Source organism: Onychomys torridus, chromosome 2 (genome assembly GCF_903995425.1).
Source record: "Onychomys torridus chromosome 2, mOncTor1.1, whole genome shotgun sequence".
Taxonomy (NCBI): Eukaryota; Metazoa; Chordata; class Mammalia; order Rodentia; family Cricetidae; genus Onychomys; species Onychomys torridus.
In genome coordinates this window covers 111,424,315-111,449,686 of record NC_050444.1, presented here as the reverse complement: position 1 = coordinate 111,449,686, position 25,372 = coordinate 111,424,315, and the positions used below count along the sequence as shown (strand labels likewise).

At 40.6% G+C, this 25,372-nt stretch overlaps 2 protein-coding genes across 4 annotated transcripts in view; one reads left to right on the top strand and one right to left on the bottom strand.

Annotated features, from left to right (window-relative positions):
* Positions 1-14,640, bottom strand: part of Ift74 (intraflagellar transport 74) — an 85,602-nt gene extending 70,962 nt beyond the window's left edge. The window contains exons 1-2 of one of the 2 annotated variants that reach the window (XM_036177666.1): positions 14,566-14,640; positions 2,502-2,636 (exon numbers count right to left, since the gene is read on the bottom strand). In XM_036177666.1, coding sequence (XP_036033559.1) covers positions 2,502-2,621 — 120 coding nt within the window. In that variant the 5' untranslated portion in view covers positions 2,622-2,636; positions 14,566-14,640. Of the gene's footprint in view, positions 1-2,501; positions 2,637-5,062; positions 5,224-14,565 lie in introns of those variants that run through there. The other variant, XM_036177665.1, reaches the window with a different exon arrangement.
* A 35-nt stretch (positions 14,641-14,675) lies between these two features.
* The window catches only part of Plaa (phospholipase A2 activating protein), a 34,599-nt gene continuing 23,902 nt past the window's right edge, over positions 14,676-25,372 (top strand). For both annotated transcript variants that reach the window (XM_036177664.1, XM_036177663.1), the window contains exon 1: positions 14,676-15,044. In XM_036177664.1, coding sequence (XP_036033557.1) covers positions 14,896-15,044 — 149 coding nt within the window. In that variant the 5' untranslated portion in view covers positions 14,676-14,895. The remainder of the gene's footprint in view (positions 15,045-25,372) is intronic.

Below are 25,372 nucleotides of genomic sequence, written 5' to 3'. Positions count from 1 at the left end.
GATCCAGGCCCTCTGGAGCTATCCTGTGTTCTTGTCTGTCTCTCTCCTCTACACTTCTATCTACATATTTCTCACTTCTCCCTCCTTAAGAGTACCCTAGGGGAAAAAGAGGAAGCAGGTCTCCCTCAAAACCCAACAAAGTATTACCCTGATTTTGAATCAAGACCATAAGCTACATATGCACTTGTGGTTTTGTGTCTGTAAATGCACAGAATAGTCTTATAACACATATACCAAACAGCTGACAATGCCTGGGATAGGAAGAAGCTCTCAAAGTCAGCCACTATTCCAAAGAACATCACTCACTTCAAATCCGCAGCTATCACACAGGTATGTAAAGCTCATGGCAATTTGGAGTCGGCTAATAATGTCAGATTAGTTTTGCAAGTATTTAATTTACAAGCATCAAAAGAATCAATTATTACTAGAACCAGAGAAAAATAGCATATATATGAAGACTTCAGAAAAAATATTTTCATCTTAGGTTATAATGATATAATACTATTATCTGAAACTCTAGAAAAAAATCATAAAAGTTTAAGAAAACCTGACTATTATTTATTCCCTAAAAAAAGAACAGTGCTGTCCTTTAAACACAGGACTCAGTATTGTACCTCTTCTACAATTAGCCTATTGTTGGAGCTTGAATACCACATACTTTCTCAGTTACTCAAAACCCTACGTACGAATAACAGAAAATACTATATCAAAGAAAAGGGTTTTGTTATTGTTTGGTTTTGAGACACCTATTGCTATTGTCTCAACCTGGCCTGGATAGGATCTTGCTATTATCTCAGGGTAACTTGGAACTATGTAGCCCAGTCTGGCTTTGAATTCATGGTTCTCCTGCTGCAGCTTCTAGAGTGCTGGGATTATAGGCACGCCACCATTCCTAGCCTACCATTTCATTTCTATCAACATTTAAATGTATATTACTTTGTTAAATTGATATTACATTGCTTTTTAAATTATGTATTACAAAGAACAGTTTTCCCAAGTATAATTAAAAATAATTTTAATAATAGCCAGACATATTTTTAATAACAGACATAATTTATTTAAGATTTGCTTGTGGAGCTGGAAAGATGGTTCAGTGGTTAAGAGCAATTACTGCTCTTCCAGAAGACTGCCAATTCATTACCCAGCACTATGTCCAGAGGCTCACAACTGCCTATAACTATCGCTGGAAGAAATTGGACACCTTCTTCTGGATTCCACTGGTACTTATATTTACATGCACATGCCCACAGACACAAGTGCACATATACATATAAATAAAAATAAACCTTTAGTTGGGCAGTGGTGGCGCACACCTTTAATCCCAGCACTCAGGAGGCAGAGGCAGGTGGATCTCTGTGAGTTCAAGGCCAGCCTGGGCTACAGAGCTAGTCCAGGACAGGTTCCAAAGCTACAGAGAAACCCTGTCTCGAGGCCAGCCTGGTCTCCAGGACAGCCAGGACTACACAGAGAAACCCTCTCAAAATATCAAAACAACAACAACAAAAAACAAAAAAGTTTCTGAATACTGATGTGTGTGTGTGTACAGTCTGTAATCCTAGCCAGCCCTAAGGATACTGAGGCAAGATTCTGAGTTCAAGGCTAACCCAAGCTATATTAGGAAGACTCTGTCTCAATTTCTTAAATGTTATGAACAATATATAGAAAAAGTTACCAGTTTATTATTTCTTTTCATTTTTATGGTATTTTCAATTTTTGTAAATTCAAATACAAAAATTAAAAATATTTTGGCCTGGCGGTGGTGGCGCACGCCTGTAATCCCAGTACTCGGGAGGCAGAGGCAGGTGGATCTCTGTGAGTTCGAGGCCAGCCTGGACTACAGAGCTAGTCCAGGACAGGCTCCAAAGCTACAGAGAAACCCTGTCTTGAAAAATAAATAAATAAATAAATAAATAAATAAATAAATAAATAAATATGTTTTTTTTGAAGTACTTGGTTTTTCTATCATTATTAGAAAGTCCTCTGACTTCATCAAGTTTATATTAAGTAATTATGTATATTTTCCTCTACCAGTTATATAAACTCTTTAAAATATCAAGTTTCTACACTTTTTATAAGTCTCATAAATGATAAAAGAAGGGACAAAAATTACTTTAAGAAGTAATTCATTAAGTTCAGGGCAAGGTTTCAAGAATATTCTATTGATTTTTCAACTAATTTGAAAGCCACATTACTAATAAAATTCTTACAAATGCTTGATTCTGTGTTTAGTACATTTTATCTCTTGTGTCTGACTCTAAATCACTGTACAATTTTAATTATGATAGCTTTACCTTTGCCTAATATGTACAAGGCTCTGTTAAAAAAAGTAAACTATTAAACTATTATAGCTTTAAAATATATTGATGGGTATCACTAAACAAAGTCCTTTATAGTGGTCTTATTCTTCCACACTGTATCAAACCACTGTATACAATGACTACTGTTTACAGACTGGAGGAACTACAAAGTAAGCTCTGTTACTGCGCAGGTTCTCCACTTACCGCAGTTGCCACCCGCGCGTTCCCAGATGGGGGTCTTATTCCAGAAGGAGGCCTTCCTGTTAACCCTAGTCCGCCCCGAGAAATAGGGCGAGGGGCTGAAGATTTGTGGTTACTGGCCATTGTTCACTTTAACCACTGTTTGGAAACAAGAAAATAATTCCATTTTTCTTTGAGGTCTCAGACAGCAAATACTCATAGCTCATTACAGCCTTCCTTCAAATACTTACCTCATGACCATTTTTTTTCTTGAAAGCTGCCATTCCAAGATACTGCCACAAGGCTTAATTGGCTTTAATTTTATTTTAATTTTACTTTAATATTCTATTTAGAATATGGGATTGGGACTCATTGGGTAAAAGCACTTGTCATGCAAGCCTGAAGACACGAGTTCAATCCCTGGAGCCCCATAGAGTGGAAGAGGAGACCTGACCCTACAAACTTGTCCTGACCTCCCGCCATGTACACTGCAGTATGAACATCCACCACACACATCACACTTACACATACAATGATAGCAAACAATTAAAGCATGAAAGGAAATGAAAAATAAGTCAGATTATTTATTACAATATTCCTTCCTCAATACCCCATCTCAGCAAAGGCAAAGCACTCTAATTCTTTCTTCTTGATGTATACAATCCTTAATCACATTTCCATCTGTTCCTATCACTCTCAGAAAGTAACTTGATTTCCTACTTACCTGAGAAATTAGGACATAAATTCATCACGTTTACAGCATACAAACCAAGCTAGCACATCCTGCTCTCCAGAATCAATAGCCATCCCTCTCTCATTCAAGATTCAACTCTATTCTGACGTGCCCTTTTTAACCCACCGTGTGTTACACTCCACATCTCCCTTCAGGTATTATCCCCACTGCTGCAGCAATCCTCACAATTTACTCCTTTCACTCTATTGTCAAGTTGTTCATTTTTTTCCTAACCACAGAAACTAATTTATTTGTCCTGCAAACCCCTCTAACCTGTGCAGAAAGTCTTCTTATGTAATCAGGCTTTATTTCCACTACCTCCTAGATTTCTACTCCATTTAAATGCCCTCTGTCAATATTACAGGGAAATGAGTGTCATCCTTGACTGGTGTGTACTCTATGAAATCCGCACGACACCAGCCTACTCTAGCTCTCTTTTCAGGGTCCTTCATCCTCTGCTTGCTGTATATGGCAACATTCCACACAATGCCATCCACAGTCTCATTTTCTTATATCCACATTCAGGGTTTTAGCAAATAACAAGCTAAAGATTCACAACTCCTTATCTCCCTGACACACTAAACATCAGGTTTTTATATACAAAATTTAACTTCTCCACTCAGTATACTGTTTTCAAGACAAACATGTATAAAGTCAATGAAAATCTCTCATTTCCCCCAAATCTGTTCTTCCTCTTGGTATTATCTCCTACTCACAGAAGTCAGAAACTTGGTCCTTGATTTCTCCTTTCTCTTACTTCCAATAGCCTATTAATTTAATTCCTTCAAATGCTAAACACATACTTTCCTTTCTATATATACAGTACTGGCAGCAAGTTTAGGGAATCACTTATTCAGGTATTTATCACATCAGCCTCTTAACCAATCTCCTTGCCTAACACTTACCTTGCATGCTGGCTTTTCTAGGAATTCTTCGATAACTACTCTAAACCACCTCCACCTTCTTAGGGCCAATTGGGCTGTTGCATAAGCCCATATATCCTGCACATTACTGTCCCAGTGCCTATCACAGTAACTGAAAGAATTTGTTTAAGAGTTCCTTTCCTTTGAGAACAAGAACTGGCTCCTATCTTTAAATCCTCAGCGTCTGCCCAGTGGTGGGCAGAAACTATGTTTTTGTATCTCTTAATCTCCTCCGATACAAAGGCATCCCAGTTACAAACATTTACTAAATTTGAAAGTAGTTCAGTGGTAGAGAAAATAAAAATACTATCATATCAACCAACCTCCAGCACCACTAAGGAAAATGAAACTAACTTGCTTTTAAAAAAGAATAGGGTTGGGGATTTAGCTCAGTGGTAGAGCACTTGCCTAGCAAGCGCAAGGCCCTGGGTTCAGTCCTCAGCCCTGGGGGGGAGAAAAGAAAAGAAAATTCCCATTTGGGCATCTATACAATTATCTCTTCGTGTCCAAAACAAACAAAAGAAAATTCCCATTTGGGCATCTATACAATTATCTCTTCTTGTCCAAAACAAACAAACAAAAGCACACCAGCTTTAGATTCTTTCTATTCCAAGCAGCACCCTGCCCCTAGTTCCCTGTGGCTTTGAACTGCACAGAGACATCAACGGCATTATTTCAAATGATATCAGAAGTTAAATGAAGTACTTTTTTCAGAGACAGGTCCCATAGCTAAAACACTTTCTCAAAAGAAGTAAAAACACCCAGTAATTCCAGCACAATTGGTCACTGTTACTCTAGCTTTCCTGTTGCCCCAAATTATAAACAGCCAAGAGCCCACGGATTCGAATTTGTTTCGTTTGGAGCGAGTCGGAGACGCCACAGAACGATAACCCGCGCAGGGAGAAGGCGCGGGGGCTGAGATTCCTCACCTTCCCCGGTGCGAATCGGGGGCGGGGGGTCCCCGCAACAAGATTCTCTCTCGGAGGAGCCGGAGCGAGCCCCACGGCCACCTAAGCAAAGCCTAGGCGCCAGGCCTCAAAGCCCAGCGCGACGCCGCGTATCCCAGCAACGGCCTCCGCGAGGAAAATTCCCCTCCTGATTGGCCGGCGCTACGGCTCTGCCTGGACCTAAAACTGGACTGGGGCGGCGGTCTCGCGAGATTTGAGGTCAGCCTTTCCTCCCTCTTTTTCACCCTTTTTCTTCTCGCTCCATACTTCCCTCAAGGAAGTGGTATGTTTAGTGTTTCCTTCACCGGAGCACCTTTTTTATGAGGACGGGAGTGTCCTTAAGAGTCTCGCTTTTAGGGCGGCTGGCCTCTAAATCACTTGCAGCCCAGGGGGGACAAGTATCTCTTTAGATATTTGTAGCGGGAATTTGTTTTTTGTTTGTTTGGGGAACTCCAAGCCGCTCCCCTGTAAGAAATGAGAGTGACTGCATTGGCTGGGCCAGTCTTCCTTGATAGCAAGATCTGAATTGATTGCTTACTAGCTAGCTCCAATCTAACCCCTTGTGCACACCCCAAATAGGAATGTAAACCGAAAGTAATATTTCAGGGGTCTATTAGGATGCCGGCACCAGCATATCCTGACTTTAAGACTGATTCTTTTTTGTTTGTTTTGTTTTTAATTTTAGGTAGGGTCTCTCTATGTGACCCTCCCTGTCTGTCTTGGGAACTCCTTGTGTAGACCAGGCTGGATGTATAGATCCTCCTGCCTCTCCCAAGTGCTGGTGTTAAAGACTTGCACCACCATACCCAGCTTCTTAATAAACTGTAATAAATTCGTACTTTGATTTTAGTTTAAACATAGTTTTTGTGCCTTCCACTTAAGAACTCTGACTGATGTTAACAGTTGAAATTGACAGGGTGGGTGTTCCTGACACAATTTTAAAGAGATTAATATGTTTTAAATCATTTTGGGAATCAGCAGTGTTCCATGTCCCCATATTGTTTATTGATGACAATTCAGAACAGGAGTGCATCTCACTGGCCCCTCAGCTTTCCTTGGAACCTACTTTATTTGACTTTAGTCATTTTCATTCTGTTTTTGATTGCTTTGGTGTGGTACTAGGGGTCGAATATGGAGCCTCCTGGATGCTAGGCAAGCTCTGTACCATTGGGTTATATCTTCAATCCAAGATCTTGTTTCTTTATAGGGACTTACTTAAGCTACATCAAGTAACTGAATACTTTAAGTGTGCATGTTTGTCAAGTTGTCTGTCTGAGGACCTCAGCTTATTAAACGGTAAATCATGAACTCTCATGGGGTTTAATTTACAATAGTAAAATAATTCTGAACATGCAATGAACAAAAGTTAAACAGCAAATGGTAATGGGTCTGATTGTTTCTGGCAACACTCATCTGTGTTGCATCTCGTGACTTCACTAAGGCCTTGGTCCTGAAACACACACGCACTCTGCACTTCTAATTCTTACCACACCAACTAGTGCACCTGATACACCTTGGCTCAGACTCAAGACTATCCTATGCTACGAACTGCAGTGTTTTTACTACATAGTTTTCTACTCTTATAAAAGCATAATTAAACTTTTTGGGTATTCAAGTAGCAAGGAACATCTTTACATTCCTAGGGAATCCAATATATATTATTTCCTTGAGCAGTGATTTTTGAAAGTTAGGATTTCATTTAATTCCATTCATCACTAGTATAATAGGAATTAGAAATGACTACTCACTAAATCTATTTGCACATTGACTAATTTCACAAAGTTTTTGTTTGCTTGTTTCAGGGGAGAGGATTTTGGAATCTGAATTTTTTTTCCATTTTCTTCTATTTAAAATTGTATCAGATCATTTCAATATAAGGCTATTTAATATGTAAACTGGATTGCCATACATATGGTATGATTGTTTTTTGAAAAATTAAGTCAAAGAGTAAAAACATAATGTCTTAATTACTTGTTGATGACTTGAGTTTTAAAAAAATTTTCGAAATGAACTTTGGCTTGAATTAAGACAGAATTTCTAGGAGGTCCCTGAACATATTTCTATCATTTTGTATAACGTGTTTATGCAAAGTGTTATTCTCAGCATTGGTGATAATAAAATCAAAATACTGATACATTCTGAAAAACAGAAATTGGAGAAGCTGTAAATCCTGAGTTTGGGTCCCAGCACCCTTATCCAGTGGCTCACAACCACCCAGAACTCTCCTCCAAAGAGATACAACTCCCTCTTCTGAATTCCACTGGCACTGCACTCATGTGCACATAACCCCCCCCCCCACACACACACACACTTAAAAAGAAAGCAAAGTTTACAGTTATTCTCATGAGCAGCATTTGTTATAAGAAAATAAGTAATGCTGGGGTCCCTGCGAGCTCTGCTGCTGAAAGGGAAACAATCTGCATGAAGTAAGGAGGAAAACTCAGTTCAGCTTGACTTAGTCAGGCTGGATCGCATTGCTCGAGTCTGCTGCCAGGCAGTATGTTGTAATGGAGGCATATTGTAATGTCAGCATATTTAAACATAGTACACTTTGGAAAAAAGCTTCCAGGCAACAATCATTTCCAATCCCAGGTGCACAATAAAGCTTAATGTGTGACTACATAGAAACTCTTATATAATACATGTCACCATGAAGACAGATTCTATAGCTTAAAGGCCTAGGATCTGATGTGGTCTCTGACAGAGATAGCAGGCTATAAGGTACATGGGACATCTCCCCTAAGGATAGGTTCTATTAACTGAGAGCTAAAGATAAAGGTCTAGGGAGGGAGAGTCTGGGATAAACATTCTGGTGGCTTTGGGTAAGATCTGGCTCTACAGACAGCACAGGTCACCAGGTTCTTAACAATAGCCACTTCTTGCCTTCTAGGTGGAAAGCAGGTATTTCCTCCTTTGAGGAGACAACCCTGCCTAATTAACATTCTTTCCCTAGTGATCTGTGTCCCCAACAAGGCCTTATCATAAAGTATATACAATTTGACCATTAAAATGATTATCCCTGAGCTGTGAATATACCCTTGAGTATTGATGTTGTGGGGATAAACTTAGAAGCTTGGAGTTAGCAGAGATGAAATTAGGCCGCAGACATGGGAGATTCACCAGATGAAAGGGGAATGGACTTTTTAGAGCTTCCCTACATGAAAACATCACAGTGAAAACGAGAAGAAATGAGGCCTCCTAGGTCCTTGAATTGTTACCTTGAAGAAACTACGAAGGCACACTTCTGTAGGGGAACGCTAGCACACTTTCTAATCTGTTCTCCACAATACCCACTTGTATTTTATAAAGAATCAATATGTGTGTTACTCATTGGTAAAAAAATATTAACATCACACACCTATTTTTCTTTACTAAGTTGGACCTACAAGCTTTTAATCATTTGATGAAACAGCTGTTTCTTTTTTTTCATTTTTATTTATTTATTTATTCATTTAATCATTTCTATTATCAACTTGGTACAGTACAAATTCTTATCATATAGTGAAATGTTTCACTGAGGCTCGCCCACTGATTGAGTAAAACCAAAACTTATTATAAGCCACAGTCATCCTAGGGTTGCCCTTGCTATGTAGCCTCCCTGGTTCTCTGGGTTGCAATCTGATTGCTCTTTGCTTTATATCTAGTATCCACTTATGAGTGAGTACATACCATGTTTGTCCTTTGCTGTTTATTTTATTAGCTCAATTTGTATAAAAACTGACATCTTTTTCTCATATTTTTTATCTGTATTTTGTTAGTTATTTCATTTCTGTAACATGATGGGGTACATGAAAAGTCCTTCCCTGACAATATGAAAAATTATTCAGGATATATGGTTAAACCAAGGTGAAGAAGTATTCACAGCTAACACATTCTAACATCTACATAAACAATCTTTGGGAAGTTCATAAGAAAGCAATGATAATTGTTGCCTCCAGAGAAAAAAACTGCATGGCTAAGACTAAAAATTTGTACACTATCTTTTCAAAGTTTTCTAATTTTAGTTCAAACAATGTATTATTATTACATTTTAATGTCAAAGAAAATAAAGACCATGATTAATTTTCATATTTGTTAAATGAATTAAGCAATTATCTGAACAATGTTTCCAAAGCATCTGAAAAGATATGAGTTGCTCAATGTTTAGAAAGGAAAAAAAAGCTGTCAGCTTCCAGAGAGTATCTTTGTTCTGAACACCAAAGGCTTGAAAACAGCTATTGTCTAATGTAACACTATGTAACAAAATACATTGAATTGTATTTGCTGTGAAAGTTCTTTAATAGTCTACGTTGCTGGTAAGTACAACACAATTTATAAGCTGTATAGAGTTCAGGATGTACCCGGCTTATGTTACTCCACATCATACAAAACAGCAGTTTTCAGGCCGGATTCTGTGCTAAGTGACTCCATTTTATAAGTCAGCAGTTTGTCCTTCCAGCTTTCCCTCTCTCCCGATGCAGGGAGAAACTTTCAGCAAGGTTACCTTTCCACCTGATCAGAACAGCCAAGAGAAACACAAAGCCAGAGTCTTTGGACTGAAAATATCATTAACCAGAGACCAAATGCACACAGCAGAAATGAAACCTGAAGTCTGCCAACTCAGCTAGATAGTCTTGTGTCACATACCACTGTCCCTTAGAGAATCATTCACAAACTAATGTTTGTTCTTTGAGTCAGACAGACTTTGTCCCAGACATTGTAGTTTTCCAAACTTATTGACTTTTTTTTTTTTTTTTTGAGCTGAGGATCGAACCCAGGGCCTTGCGCTTGCTAGGCAAGTATTCTAAGCATTCTACCACTGAGCTAAATCCCCAACCCCAAAATGATATCTTTTTTTGTTTTGTTTTGTTTTTTTGAGACAGGGTTTGTCTGTGTAGCTTTGCGTCTTTCCTGGAACTCGCTTTGGAGACCAGGCTGTCCTCAAACTCACAGAGATCCACCTGGCTCTGCCTCCCAAGTGCTGGGATTACAGGCATGTGCCATCACTGCCCGGCTAACTTACTGACTTTTTATAAAAAACTGCATATAGTCACTTACTATTTTCCATAACTCCTAATTTCCTTTCCCTTTATACATGAAAGAGGCTGGGAATATAGTTTAGTATGTGCTTAACATGCTCATGTGAACCCTAGATTCCTAGAATAATAAAAAACTCAATATACCTATCTACATGAGGTATATCAACATCTATCATGCATGACCAACATGTGTCCACAGGCTACAGGATAACTATGAATGTGTTCCAATACATTTGAAGATGACAATGTCATACAGCAATGTCAAAACATCAGACACTCGTGAATCATTTAGGGGTCATGAGATTTACACTATGTGATTGTTTTTTATGTATGCAACCCACATACTTCTCATATTTAATGTTTTTGTCAGTTTATGGCAGCAAAGAGAGCAGAGCCATAGTTCCCTACATACTTACATTCCATTACCACAATCTTATACATATATACAGACACACTAAATGCCATTAGTAATTGTTAAGATTCCTTTGTTTTCAGATTGGCAAAATTTTTTCCCAAGGTACCAACCTTGGGCCATCCTAACCCCAACTTTATTTCCTTATTTTTGACATTAGTTTTTCTATAATGGATTTAGGCTTTTGTTGGTTTTGAGACAAGATCTCTCTTATGTAGCTCTGGCTGTCCTGGAACTTCCAATCTGGCCTTAAACTCAGAAATTCACCTGCCTCTGCCTCCTGAGTCCTAAGATTAAAGGTGTACACCATCATGTCCAGCTGAATTTAGACTTTAAAAACAAACAAACAAACAAACAAACAAGCAAAACAAGTCATACTGAAAGCATCACATTGAGGAAAAAACTATAATATGTAATTTTATGTCTATTTTTATTTATTTAGGGTGTTTTGGTTTGTTTTGTTTGTTTTTAAACAAGGTTTCTCTGTGCAGTCCTGGCTGTCCTGGATTTTCTCTGTAGACCATGCTGATCTCAATCTCAGAGATCCACCTGTATCTGCCTCCTAAGTACTAGGACTACAAATATATACCACCAAGCCAGGTGTAGTGACACATTAAAGTGGCCTTTAATCCCAGAACTCAGGAGGCAGAGGCAGGCAAATCTCTGTATGAGGCCAGCCTGTTCTACAAAATGAGTTCCAGGACAGTTAGGGGTACACAGAGAAACCCTGCCTCTGGGGGAAAAGAAAAAAAGTGTATGTCCCTAAGCCTGGATCTCTGTTTTTATTTTTTAAGACTAGGTCTCACTATGTAGACCAGACTGGTCTCAAACTCAAAGAGATTCACCTGCCTCTGCCTCCTGAGTGGTGGGATAAAGGTCTGTGACACTAAGCCTTCCCGGTCTTGTTCTGTTCATTCCCTGGCTTCCTTTATTGCCATATCTGAAGATCAGACTCGAGGTCTTATAAATCTGATGAAAACACTCTACTACCGAGCTATGCCACTAGCCCAGTTTGTACAATTTAAATGGCTCTTCTGCGTGTTCAACTGTCTCATCTATTGTCTTTGAAAGAGCTACTGGTATCATGGATATTTCTTCTACATGCCTTCTGGCATGAGAGAAAGAGGGTTTATGAAAGTGGACAGTAAGAAGAAATCACTAGTTTTTAAACCTTTGAGTCCTTAACATAAAATGTTATAATTAGAAAAAAAAAAAAGCCCAAGAATTCATTCTTACAGTTCACAGGATTTAAGTTCAGTCAACTGCTATGTTCTCAATATGTGACTTTAAAATATTTCAATTGTTAATTAAATAATTAAATCAATGAAAACTGCTTCACACTCCCATGCTACGGAAACCTAAGTAATAGTGCAATTTTGAGCCCGGGAGTTCCAGTAGTTTGGGCTCTATCTAGGAACCATGAGAGGAAAACTTTCATCGTCTGTTCTGGGAGCAAGTCTAAGAACATGCTTTTGACTCTTTAAAGTACAAAGTCCCAGAGGAAGGTTTGGCCACTTTTTATGTTCTTTAAAGTCCTATTTATTGGGGTTGGAGAGATGGCTTGGCTCTTGTGCTGGCTTTTTCAGATGACCCAGATTCGACTCCCAGAACCGCATGGTGGCTCACAACTACCTATAACTCCAGGTCCAGGTTATCTGACATCCTCCTTTGTCCTCCACAGGTACCAATCTTGCAAGCAGTGCACATACATGCAGGCAAAACATTCATATAAAAATATAAAAATAATTTAAAACTTAAAAGATTCATTTATTTTTATGTGTATGAGTACCTACATGTATTTATATGTATCATTTATCTTATTTGTATGTATCATGGAGAGGGCAGAAGAGGGTATTGGATCTCCAGACCTGGAGTTATAGATGCTTGTGAGCCATGATGTGAATGCTCAGACCTGAACCCAGGTCCTCTGGAAGCCAGTGCTCTTAACCACTAAGTCATCTATCCAGACCCCCATTTCTGACTTTGATTAGTTAAATTTCTGGGTACTGTTGAGTTGGGCTCCAGAGCTAGAGCCATCTTAGCCTAATGGACACTTTGAGGTTTTATTCTTTGGGGTTTTTTTTGTTTGTTTGTTTGTTTTTGTTTTTTGTTTTCAGCCAATACAAATTCTTTATCTGTGAGATGGAGATTATATTTCCTACTTTGTAGGCTTACTGTGAGGACTAAATGAAAAAATATATAAAATTTGTTTTTAGGTGATATACTATAGTGGGGAGATTTCCACTGAGAACTGATTTGTGCCAGGCGGTTGTGGTGGTGGTGGTGGTGGTGGTGGTGGTGGTGGTGGTAGTAGTGCACACCTTTAATCCCAGCCCTCAGGAGGCAGAGGCAGGCGAATCTCTGTGAGTCCGAGGCCAGGTCTACTAAGTGAGATCCAGGAAAGGTGTAAAGCTACACAGAGAAACCCTGTCTCAGAAAATAAAAATAAAAGCAAAAGAACCGATTTGTTGTGGGATATTTGATCACACTGTGAAATTCCAAGACTGTGTTAATAAAATTAATCTTGATTTGGGGGCAGAGCCAGCGACTAGTTGACAAGAATTAGGCCGAGTATGGAGGACTCAGAAATATGGAAGGAAAGATGCACAGGAAGGAGTAGGGAGGGGCTTACAGATTTGCAGTCTTTTTGGTTTGGGATGAGTGGAGATACGATTCTCTTGCTGAGTCTCCAGCAAAAAAGCAAGGTCAGCTGGCTGCTTCTCAGCTTCTCTGATCTAGCAGGTTTTCACACCAACATCTGACTCCTTAGTCTTTATTGGTAAGCAGAACAATAGAGACTTAGTTAAAACTGGCATTTGGTGACAGCGGCTGAGCCAGTAGGACCAGAAATATCAACTTCAACATTGTGGTTTGTTCAGGAAAGCTGAGAAATCCAACATGGCTGAGGCAGACACATCCCTAAGGGAAATGACTTCAGTAAATAAGTTAGAGAAATATAAAAGGCCTTGTATAACATTGTACTCTTAAGAATGGAAAGCTACTGGGGTTACTGAACAAAGGGAATAATACTTAGATCTAGAGTTTAGAAAAAGAATCTTACTTTGATGTGTATAACTGGCTGGAGAGAAGAGGTAGAAAACTAGAGAATGTTAAAATAATTTAAGCCACTAGGCAGAAATTTCTAATAGACAGCTAGAAATATTCAAAGATTGAGAATATAATTTGAGGAAAGATTATCCAGTGGGAATAGCAGAAGAGGTTTTAAAATGTCAACATTTCAGAGCTTAAATCTGAGAAACACAAAGGAATAGTGATTTCAAGCCTAGAATTAGAGTTTTAAGAAGAGCGAGTAAAGAAAAATGCACTTAACAAAAGTTTGTGGTATGGTCGATGCCAGATAATACTACAGAAGGCAAACTTTACAATGTAGACTGACACTCTGGATGCAACGCAGAGACACCCAGCTGCACCACGGAGGTTTGGCTATTTACTTGTAATTTCAGCACTCAGATTGGAGCAGGATAACCAAGAGTTTGAGGTTAGACAGGGCTACTGTGAGACCTTATAAATTATTAATTAAAGGAATTCTCTGCCCTATCTTAGATTTACTGAGCCAAAGCTCAGACAAACAGTGGTCACGTTTGGGAATAATGGATTTGAACCATCATATTTATTTGCGAAATCTGATAGTATGGGTATGAACATAAGGGTGGCTTGAAGTGAAGGCAAGTGATTAAAGTTCTCATTGATTCTGTCATTTTAAATGAAAAACAATTAATTTATGTAAATCCCGAGACACCCCCCCCCCCCGGAGGCATGCAGAAACTGGGTAATTAAATCGTGACGCAAGGTAAAGAAGCGATTTCACTCTACCATTCAAGAGTGTGGCAGAGCACCTAGATTTAAAACGTCTCAGTTCAGCGCGCCGGCCAGGCGCCCAGGACGCGCGGCACTGTGGGATTTGTAGTTCCGGCTTGTCCCCCCCCCCCACCGCCCCCCTTCTACTACTACAAATCTTCGGTTCTTCTCTGAAATGGACCAGGTTCTGACAGGACCTGGACCTTCGGCGCCTAGGCAGAATGTCCGAGTCTCACCGTTCCTTCCTCGGCCTGCGATCCAGGGCGCAGAAGGAGACAAGAGCCTCCGCGCGCGCCGCCTCAGCCTCACGACGCACACACTCTGCGTCACCGCGGGCTGCGGCGGATGATGAATTCCGGCGTGCTTGTTAGGGTTGCTGTGTCACTCAGTCCGATCGGCGCGCCCCTTCCCCCGCAGTCCTTCCGCACCGGCTGACGGGTTCTTCCGGTCTCCGGCGCCCCTCACCTGCAGGCGGGTCTCGGGCCGCAGCCTGGCGCACGCCGGCTCGGGCCTGTGGACTAGTCTCGCGCTGTGCCCGGGAGCCGGGCTCCGGACCTACGCTGGCCATGGCGAGCGGCGCAGCTAGATACCGGCTGAGCTGCTCGCTCCCGGGCCACGAACTGGACGTGAGGGGCCTGGTGTGCTGTCTCTACCCGCCGGGGGCCTTTGTGTCTGTGTCCCGGGATCGCACCACCCGCCTCTGGGCCCCAGACAGGTGAGCGCTTGCAAGTCCTGCCGCCCGCCGTGGATCTCAGGCTTCCAGACACGTGGGAGGGATGACCCTCCTTCCCTGCAGCCTACCTCTCCTTCTTCCTGGTGTCTGCACTGCTCCCGCCTCCCTGCCGATTCCTGAGCTTTGCACTCCCGGCGCACAGTCTGCGAAACCGACCCGATTTCGGGGAATGGGTGTGGGATTGGAGGACCTGGCTGCCTATCCTAACTTGACCATTAACGGGTGGCTTGACCTTGGACGAGCATCTTAAAACACCTTTAGGGGCTTCAGCTTTGGCCGATGGTCTCTCAGGTTTCTCTTAGACTTTGGTATTTTTTTGCTTCTGTGCGCCCTCCCAGTTTCGGTAATTTGAAAGCATCTGGCTTGCCTCTCGCTCCGCTCTCAGGAATTGCTCTGTAGTCTTCTCTCACTTTTAATATTTGCAGACCGTAGTTCTCAACAATTGCCTTGCAGAGAGTTACGCGTGGATTCCTCTCCTGGCTGTCCAGGTTATAGGAGAGGAGAGGATGAAGCCCCTCAAATGTTAATTGTTGTGTGCTACTTCTTGAGGAGGAAAACAATTATCATTGCCTTAACAAGTTCTATCTGCAACCCCCGCCCCCAAATCAACCAAAAGTTAAAATCCAGGCCAAGTCAGTATCAAAGGTTACTTTAAGCACTGATTAGTCAAGAAATTTAAGACTGAGTAAACGGATTTCAGTTTTCAGAAAGAAAAAAATTGAGCTTAAGTGATGAGTATTGTATATTTTCTATCCTGGGGAGAATTGACATCACTGACAGGCTGACAGGTTCTGTTTACTGAACTTTCTTTTTTGTTTTTGTTTTTGTTTTTGTTTTTTTGAGACATGGTTTCTCTGTAGCTTTGGAGCCTGTCCTGGACTATCTCTGTAGACCAGGATGGCCTCGAACTCACAGAGATCCACCTGCCTCTGCCTCCAGAGTGCTGGGATTATAGGCGTGTGCTGAACTTTCTTATAATCTCCTGGGAGACTGTGGGTCAAGAATCAAGCTAATGCACATATCCAGAGTTAGGCGGGAGAGACATTAAAAAGGGAAGGGTTTTTTTTAGATGTTCTCTGTGTGTGTGTGTGTGTGTGTGTGTACATCTCTTAGGAGATTGATTGAGCTAATCCTTGGAAGGTAGAATGAGCCGACTTGGAAGTGGTAAAGCTGAGGTTGGAAGGGCACTATATAGGCTAGGCAACTAGCATAACAAAAACCTGAGGTCCTGGATTGAGAAAGGAAGGATCCAGGGTGGCAGGAGATAAACTGATGTGAAGGCAGGTCTTAAAGGCTAACAGGGAACCTTGTGGGGTTTATGTGTAAGAACGTTCAGTTTGATGTGATTGTTAAGTTTCTGCTTGCCACAGATAGAGAATAATCTAAAGGCAAAGTGTGGAAGTAGCTCTGTTTGGCTTTTGCAGCGCAGCCAATGGGTGATGGTACAATAGAGTAGGAATATTATAGGGCAGACTGCTGTGTTGAATTGGATAAGATGAACTCTGATCATCTCTTCCAACTATTAAGAGTGTATGACACTCCAAACCACTCGGTAAAACTAATTAGGCAACCTCTGATGTATTTGAGTATAATTATTGATGAAATTTGTACCTTTAAAATGGTGTTCTCAAACAAGCTCATTTAATAAACTTCATAAATATTGGGATATGGTGTAGCTTCCTGCTTAACCTATCTAAGACCCTGAATTCAATGCCCAACAAATAAGTAAGATTAAATTCAGTAGAAGCATATGTCTAGAAGGACAAAAACATTGCAGTAAGGAGTATCTATTCTAAAGGACACTTGTTTTAGTAGTTGAATCCTGTCATTAAACTGTACCTGCAGTAAGGCTGTTGTATTGACAGCAGTGGAGTAACTGGAGTAATTGCTTTTTATCTGGAATCTTTAGACTGAAATGATCTTCTATTTGAAAATTGGTTCTTCTCATTTGTTTTTGTTCTTCAAATTTTGTTTACATATTATTCAACTAACAGTGATCAAAAGCTTACATTTTGCAGCTAAGACTGTTTTCATTCCTGGCTGTTCAGGTCAGTGTTTTAGTCACTCAGTGACTACTAGCCTCTGCATCTGAGCAAGTTTTCACGATCTAAAAGGAGTCTGTACCTGGCATCCTGAAAGTTTTTTTTTTTTTTTTAAAGATTTATTTATTTATTATGTATACAGAAGAGGGCGCCAGATCTCATTACAGATGGTTGTGAGCCACCATATGGTTGCTGGGAATTGAACTCAGGACCTCTGGAAGAACAGTCGGTGCTCTTAACCTCTGAGCCATCTCTCCAGCCCCCATCCTGAAAGTTTTTACTTTATGGTGTATTAATTGAGTTAATGAAGGTCTAGCTATACCATATTGGGAGTCATGTAGTAAATGAAATTGTTTTTCCATGTCCGTTGTCGATGTGATCCAGGGTCATAGTAGTAAGTGAAGCGATGAACTGAGAATGATGGGAGAATTTAAGAGGTAGAAATAGCTGATCGTAGGGTGGATTAAACATCCAGGTTTTAGCCAAAGTCCATTGAAAACCCAGAAAGTCTAGGCTCAGCAGAAGAAATATTGTCTTATGGTTGTGGACTCACCTGGGCCAGCTAGCATGCTGTGGTTCCACACTGCTGCAGACCTCTTTAAGCATCACGCTAAGTTGGATTCCACAAGTCTGTCACAAACTTCTGGAGTGGGAGAGATGAGGTACGCTTCAGCATCCTTGTCTTCATATTGACTGGCCTTTTGAGATCTACCCATACTTAAAGATATAATTTAAAATATAAGACCTTGGATTTTATTTTTCTTGACCATGCTAGGACAAAGGTGACTTCTCCGTCTGGTCCCTGAGCACCTTGGATCCTAAGACAAGACAGTTGTGTGGGGTTAGTAAAGCCCGTTGCATTTCCATGCCAACCCAGATTTTCTTTCCTCAGAAGCAACATTTTTATCTAACTGCTCATTTTGTGTTTTCTTTCTATGTCAATGGAAAAAAATGCAGTGTTGCAATATTTGTATTTTTTTAAAGGTATTATCTATTAGTTTCTGCTAGGGAGGGGACATTTGGATTTAGTACTCCCTGTTTTCTGCCTCCCCCATTTCATCTGAGTTTTCTGCGCTGACTTTTGTTTAGCTTGACTAAAGCAGTGTTTTGTGACTATATAAATTTAGTTTACTTCTGAGTTGTAAACTGGTTTCCTCAACAAGTTTATGATCTTTATTACTTTTTAAAATTTGCTGAGTTTTCTATGTATTTATCATAATTCCACTTCAAATTCCTTAAATCGGTATTTTATAATCATTGGATAATTTAGGATTTCCTCTTCTAACTGAAAGCTTTCTCTCCTGTCACTGGTACACAGGTAATCCTGGGTAACTTTACCGTCACCCTTTTTTAGACTGCTCGTGTTGGATTTCTGCTATTTCACTAGCTTTCAATTTCTTAGTTTTCTTCATCTTCCCTTACTGGAGCACATGCTTCCAGAATGTTTGTTGATAACAAAGGTATTTCAGACTTGCAAGTTTGGAAACAATTTTATGTCTTGCTACTGTGGTGACACTTGGAGGGTTGTATGATTCTGATCCTGAAGTAATTTTCCTTCCAGATTTTACGACATTGCTCTGTTATGTTTTTATTGATGGTGTTAGGCTGTTGAGAAGTCTGAAACCATCCTAATATATATATCTCCTATTTACCCCCCTGTCCCCACCCCACCCAATCTAAAAGGAGCCTGTTTCATCCATATCCCTGGACCATTAGTTGGCTCTTTAACTGTGATAACCTCTGCCTAGAACTTCTCAAATTAGTCTGTTGGTGTCTTTCTCCATTTCTTTTCTGTCTTCTTTCTTTTTTTTTGTTTTTCAAGACAGGGTTTCTCTGTAGCTTTAGAGCCTGGCCTGGAACTCGCCTTGTAGACCAGGCTGGCCTGAAACTCACAGAGATCCACGTGCCCGTGCCTCCTGAGTGCTGGGATTACAGGCGTGCACCACCACCGCCCGGCTTCTGTCTTCTTTCTTAGCAACTTCTTATTCAGATGTCGAGCTTGTTTTCTGCATCTCTTTTCTCTCAGGCTGCTTGTGGTTGATCAGAGGAACTTCTGTCCTGATTGCAGTACCTTCCCATGTCTCTATGGATGGAATGATGATTGCTTTTTAATTTTTAAGTTATGTTCTCCTTGGTGGTTTTCTTCCTCTAGATTGTTTTGTTTTCCCACTTCACTGCTCGATTTGGTCGTTGTGGAGGTTTTCCCTGGATATCTGTTATTTCTCATGTGCTCAGGTCTAAAAAGCTTCTGGGAGGCTATGCTCCTGGGTGGGGCTTGCTGGCTGGAACCTTTACCAAAGTAGCACTGTTTGGGGAGCTGTTTTATTTTGCTCATCTGCCAACAGGATACGGGCCTGGCCTCTGGTATTTTGTTTTTTTGTGATCTTGGGCTGTGATAGGATTGTACGTGTTCCTTACACTCCAAGGCTCAATGGCTCTTGTGTATCTGTGCTGCTTTGTGTCCTCCCCTCCCCAAGACTTTTTTCTACAGCAAAAGTTTCAGATTTTCTAGGACACAAGAGGGCCACTGTCTCCCTGCTCTGCCTCTCTCTTCCCCACTAATGCTTTCATGTATTTGTTGCATTGATTTAAGAAGTGCTTAATGCAGTGGTTCTCAACCTTCCTGATGCTGTGACCCCTTAATACAGTTCCTCATGTTGTGGTGACCCCCACAACCATAAAATTATTTTATTGCTACTCGTAGCTTTAATTTTGCATACAATATGCAGGATCCCTGTGGGGCCACAACCCACAGGTTGAGAATCACTGATTTGATGTTTAACCATGTAAAATATTATGGTAGGAATTAGGGGAAATAGAAAGAAGAAAATGAGACCAAATTCTGGAACTAAGATCCTCCTAGATCACTATAAATGACTCAAACAAATATCTATGTTGGGCTGCTAAGGTATATACATAGTTTTACATAATGTAGATTTTATGCTGAGCGTAATGTTGAATGGCCACAGAGAATCATGAGTTTGAGCTAAGCTTGTACTGTTACAAGACTGTTTCAAAAACAAACATAGATTCTTAGTTGTTTTTTGAGCTCTGCCACCTCAGAGACATTTAAAAACATGTATAATCTTTTAGTTTTCTCCAAGCTTATTAATAAAATTACTTAAAATCACACTTTCAAAAACCCATTAAAGTAGATAAACTAAAATTAGCTACTACCAAATAGCCTTGGAAGAATTTTTTTCTATGGTGCAGTTTCTGACTGATTCTAAAGACTGACAACTAATCTTTCTTACAAAGGTCTGGCTTTTTTGTTGCTATTTTGAGAGATACACTGAACAGATAACTCCCTTGGCCCTCTCTTTTTATTGCTCTATAGCCCAGGCTGGCCTTAAACCCTTGATCCTACTGCCTTAGCCTCCACACATCCTACATACCCTGCTCTAAATTTTAAAAAGGTGGGGGAGGGGTATGTGTTTTAGTTACTGCTTTATTGCTGTGATCAGAGCAACTTACAAAATAAAGCATTTAGTTAGGAGGCTTGCTTACAGTTTCAGAGGGCCAGTCCATGAACATTATGGTAGGGAACACAGCACAGCACAGCTGCAGGCAGGTAGGTATGGCACTGGAGCAGTAGCTCAGAGCTCAAGTCTGATCTGCAAGTTGTAGGCAGAGAGAGCAAGACTGGGCCAGGCTTGGGCTTTTGAAACCTCCAATCCCACCCTCAGTGACATAGCTCCTCCAACAAGATCACACCTATTCCAACAAGGCCACACCTCTTAATCCTTCCCAAACAGTTCTACTAACTGGGGACCAAACATTAAACTATATGAGCCTGAGGAAGCCATTCTTACTCAAACATCACTGTATGTTTGCTCACATGCTTGTACAAGACACTCAAGGAGGACAAGAATGTACTGTTCTATGGCTCTCTGCCTTATTTCGTGAGATAAGTTATCTTTCTGAACTTGGAGCATACCTTTTTTTTAATCAACTAGGCTGGCTGGCAGTCAAGCTCCAGGGACCCTCTTGTCTGTGCCCCCTTCCTTCTGGGCAGCGCTGGTGTTTCTGTTTTTAAATTGGTCTTGCTGGTGATTGAATGGGGTCTTACCCTAGCAGGTAAAGGCTCTGCTGCTGACCTGGGCCCCCAGGCCCCTGGCTTGTTTTCTGTGTTGTCGGTATTGAGTGGGATATTGAAGTCTTTTTGGTTTTCTCTGTGTAGCCCTGGCTGTACTGGAACTAGCTCCGTAGACCAGGCTGGCCTCGAACTCAGAGATCTACCTGCCTTTGCCTCCTGAGTGCTGGCCGCTGGGGGATATTGAAGTCTGTCTTAACTGTGATAGTAGAGCTGTGCTTTCAATTCTGTCAGTTTTCACTTTCTATATTTTGATGATTGTACTAGGCATATAACTTCATAATTATTAAATATTATTGCTATATTCCTCTTTGGTTTTAATTTCTTGGGACAAGGTTTTGCCATGTAACCTATGCCTAGCCTCCAATTTGCTGGAATCACAGGCATGTGTCATCATACCTGCCATGAAGTTGTTTTTTTTTTTTTTTTTTTTTAATTTTCTTATTTATTTATTTATTTATTTATTCATTCATTCATTCATCTGTATTCAGTTATTCAGTGTTCTGCCTGCATGTGTCCCTGCAGGCCAGAAGAGGGCACCAGATTTCATTACGGGTGGTTTGAGCCACTATGTGGGTGCTGGGAATTGAACTGAGGACCTCTGGAAGAGCAGTCAGTACTCTTAACTGATGAGCCATCTCTCCAGCCCCCGAAGTTTTATTAATATGTAATAATATATTTGACTTAGTGCCTGTTTTTAACTAAAGACAATTGGTCTAATATTCATACAGCTTCCCTTTGCTTTTTTTTAAAACTATTTATGTGGAGTAACTTTCTCCGGTGTATTTGTGTTTGGAGCTAAAGTGAGACTCTTGTAGATAGCACATACTTAGATAATGTTGATCATGTTTTGGGGCATTCTGCCAATCTGTCTTTTGATTGAGGATTTAGTCCATTGACACTTAAAGTGAGTACATTTTACAATTATTTTCTATATTCCATAGAGTTTTGGTTTTTTTTTCCCCCAATCCTACAGCACTGTCTTCTGTTTAGTTGATTTGGGGGAGTAACTGAAACCTCTAAAATTAATTGTGTGTGTGTGTGTGTGTGTGTGTGTGTGTGTGTGTAGACAGCTTGTAGGAGTTGGTTCCCTCCCACATGCTATGTGGGTCTGGGGCATTGAACTCAGGTCAATCAGGCTTGTGCACAAGTCCCTTTACCCACTGAACCATATGACTGGCCCTTTTTTCTTTATTGATATTGTTGGCTTCTTCAGTCACTGTTTATTTATTTATTTATTTATTTAAAACCAACAACAAAAGACCAAAGGTGTAGCAGGAGATGGCTCAGCCATTAAGAGCACTGGCTGTTCTTCCAGAGGTCCAGAGTTCAATTCCCAGAAGCACACGGTGGCTCACAACCATCTATAATGTGATCTGATGCCTTCTTCTGGCAGGCATACATGCAGATAGAGCACTCATACACATAAAGTAAATAAAAAAAGGCAACCAAAAGGAAAAAAAAGTTTTAAAAAGAAGATGCTAAGGTTGCTCTCAAGCTGCAATTTCTTTTGCCACGGTCTCCCAAGTGCAAAAATTATAGGCACTTACCACTAGCCCAGTTGAAGACCTTTTTTCTTCATATGACTCTGAATTCATTTCATCTGGAAAACATATTCTGGGAGGACAAGTTTGGTAGTTTGAAATTTACTTGCTTTTGTCATCTGGAAATGTCTTCATTAACCTCCTATCTTCTCTGTGTGTTTTATACTGGCTCAGAGCCACCTGCCTCTAGAGGTATTTGTACATGTGCATGGTGGAAATTGAGCCCAGAGCCTCATGCATGTTAAATACTTACTCTGTCACTGAATTATGGCTCCAAAGGTTTTTGTTTTGTTTGTTTCAGTTTGTTGTTTGTTTGTTTGAAATGGACAATTTACCTAGTATCATACTTTGTGAGTAAGGTGTGTGTGTGTGTGTGTGTGTGTGTGTGTGTGTGTGTGTGTGTGTGTGTTGATGTTGATATTGTTGGCTTCTTCAGTCACTATCCATATATTTGGAGGCACTGTCTCTCAGTGAATCTGGAGCTCATCTGTTTAGCTTGACTGGCCAATGAGCACTAGGGATCTCCCTGTTTTTGCTTCTCTCTCTCTTGCTGAGGTTACAGACATGGGCACTACCTGGCTTTTCATGAATGCTGAGGATCCAAACTCAGTTCTTCCTGATTGCACAGCAGGCATTTTATCAACTGAGCCACCTCTCCATTCCTAAGCCTTTTGTTTTTTTCAAGACAGGGTTTCTCTGTAGCTTTTTTGGAGCCTGTGCTGGACTAGCTCTGTAGACCAGGCTGGCCTCAAACTCACAGAGATCCACCTGCCTCTGCTTCCCAAGTGCTGGGATTACAAGCATGCACCACCACCACCTGACAAGCCTGGTATCTTATAACTTGTACATTTTATTTATTATGTATATATGGGAAGATACACTTTGCACAGCACCATGTGGAGGTCAGGGGACAACTTGCAGCAGTCATTTCTCTCTACCACGTGGGCCTGAGGGATTGAACCCAGGTCATCAAGCACCTTTTCTTACTAAACTGTCTTAAGGCCCAAGCTTAGCATCTTACTGTTTTTGTACTGTGTCTCAGTGCACTTTGCCTTATTTTGAAATTTTTGTAGATGAATACATTCATATCTTCATCAAATTTGAGTTTGTTTTTAGCCATTGTTTGATTAAGTATTGTCTATCCTCTTTCCTCACTCTGTTCTAGGACTGCTGCAGTATGCATATAGTTCATTTCATGATTCCCATGGGACTCTTACGTTTGGTTTACTTTAGTATTCTTCCTTTCTTACTCAGACTTGATCACTCCTATTCCTGTCTTCAAACTTATCAGCCTGTGTTATGCTTTTGAAATTGTCTGGTACTTTTCATTGGTTCCTGTAATCAGCAGCTATGGTCTTTCTTTTGGACTTACTTATTGACATTTCTCTTGTACTCCTCCAGTATTTCCTTTTTTCTCTACTTCTTCCTTTAGTTCTTACAGCATCTGTAAGACAAATTGTTTTAAGCCAGGTATGGCACATACACCCTTATAATTCTAGCACTTGGTATGCTGAAGCAGGGGGATTGCAAGTCCAGGTTCAATGAGGCCCTGTCTTTTGTTTGTTTGTTATCCTTTCTCTTAAGATGGTCGTTTTAGATTCTTTGACTAGTAGGTATGCCATTTGACCTTCTGGCTTTTTCAGGAACCACCTGTAGGGATCTGTTTGCTGTTTTGAGTGGCCAGAGCTTTGCTGATGGTTTGTTCAGTGTCTGTCGAATCCCAGCCCAAGGTTTATCCTTGAGGGCTTAGGTCTTTTCTCACCTGTATTTTCCCTGAGCATGCACATTCACTTTAAGTTCCCTGGATATGCAGTTGCTTTTGAGTAACCCTGTTTTAAGGTTGTTCCTTTGCAGTTTGAGACAGGATCTACCTTGTGTAGCCAAGGCTGGCTTTGAACTAAATCCTCTGGCCTCAAGCTTCCTGAGTGCTGGGATTGCAAACATGTACCATCATACCTGACTACTAATATCCTGGATTTTATTGTCTGGCTCTCAAAAGTAGAAAAAGAGAATGCTGAAGGGGCAAAGTGAGTGTTGGTCCTTTAAATTCTTCATAAGTCACTTCAGTTGGAGAGGCAATTGTTTGCATCAGCAGGGAAGACAGGAAGTTTCAACAATGGCCACACAATTTTTAATAGCAAACCACAATCAGAGAAGTGATCTCTGCTATGTGGAGGACAGGATATTTATGCACCCTTTGGCTTCTGCTTTTGTGTGCAGTCTGCTACAGGAATATGTGGAGGATCACCCACCTTGGAGTTAGAGGGTAACAGCTTGGTAGCTGCAACTGTTCCAATTCCAAAATAGATTACAATTAACTTCAATAGGCCGGATGTGTAGTGTACATGGGCTCTGGATTTGATCCCAGCAAAATTAAAATCCAGTTTCTAATCTATGCCTCTCCCTGGAAGTTGGAAGCCTTCAGTTGACACCATAGTTCTCAAGTATTACTACCAGACAAATTCTGCCAGTGTTTACTAAGTGGGGAGAAAGGTTCCTGGTTCTTTCAACCTCAGCTAGCATCTTCACAGAGTTCCCTGCAGTTCTTAGCCTTTTGGGAAGGGGACTGATTGATTGGTCCATTGATTCCTCTTAACCTGCTGTCAGTGTAGAAGTCAGTCATTTTCCACA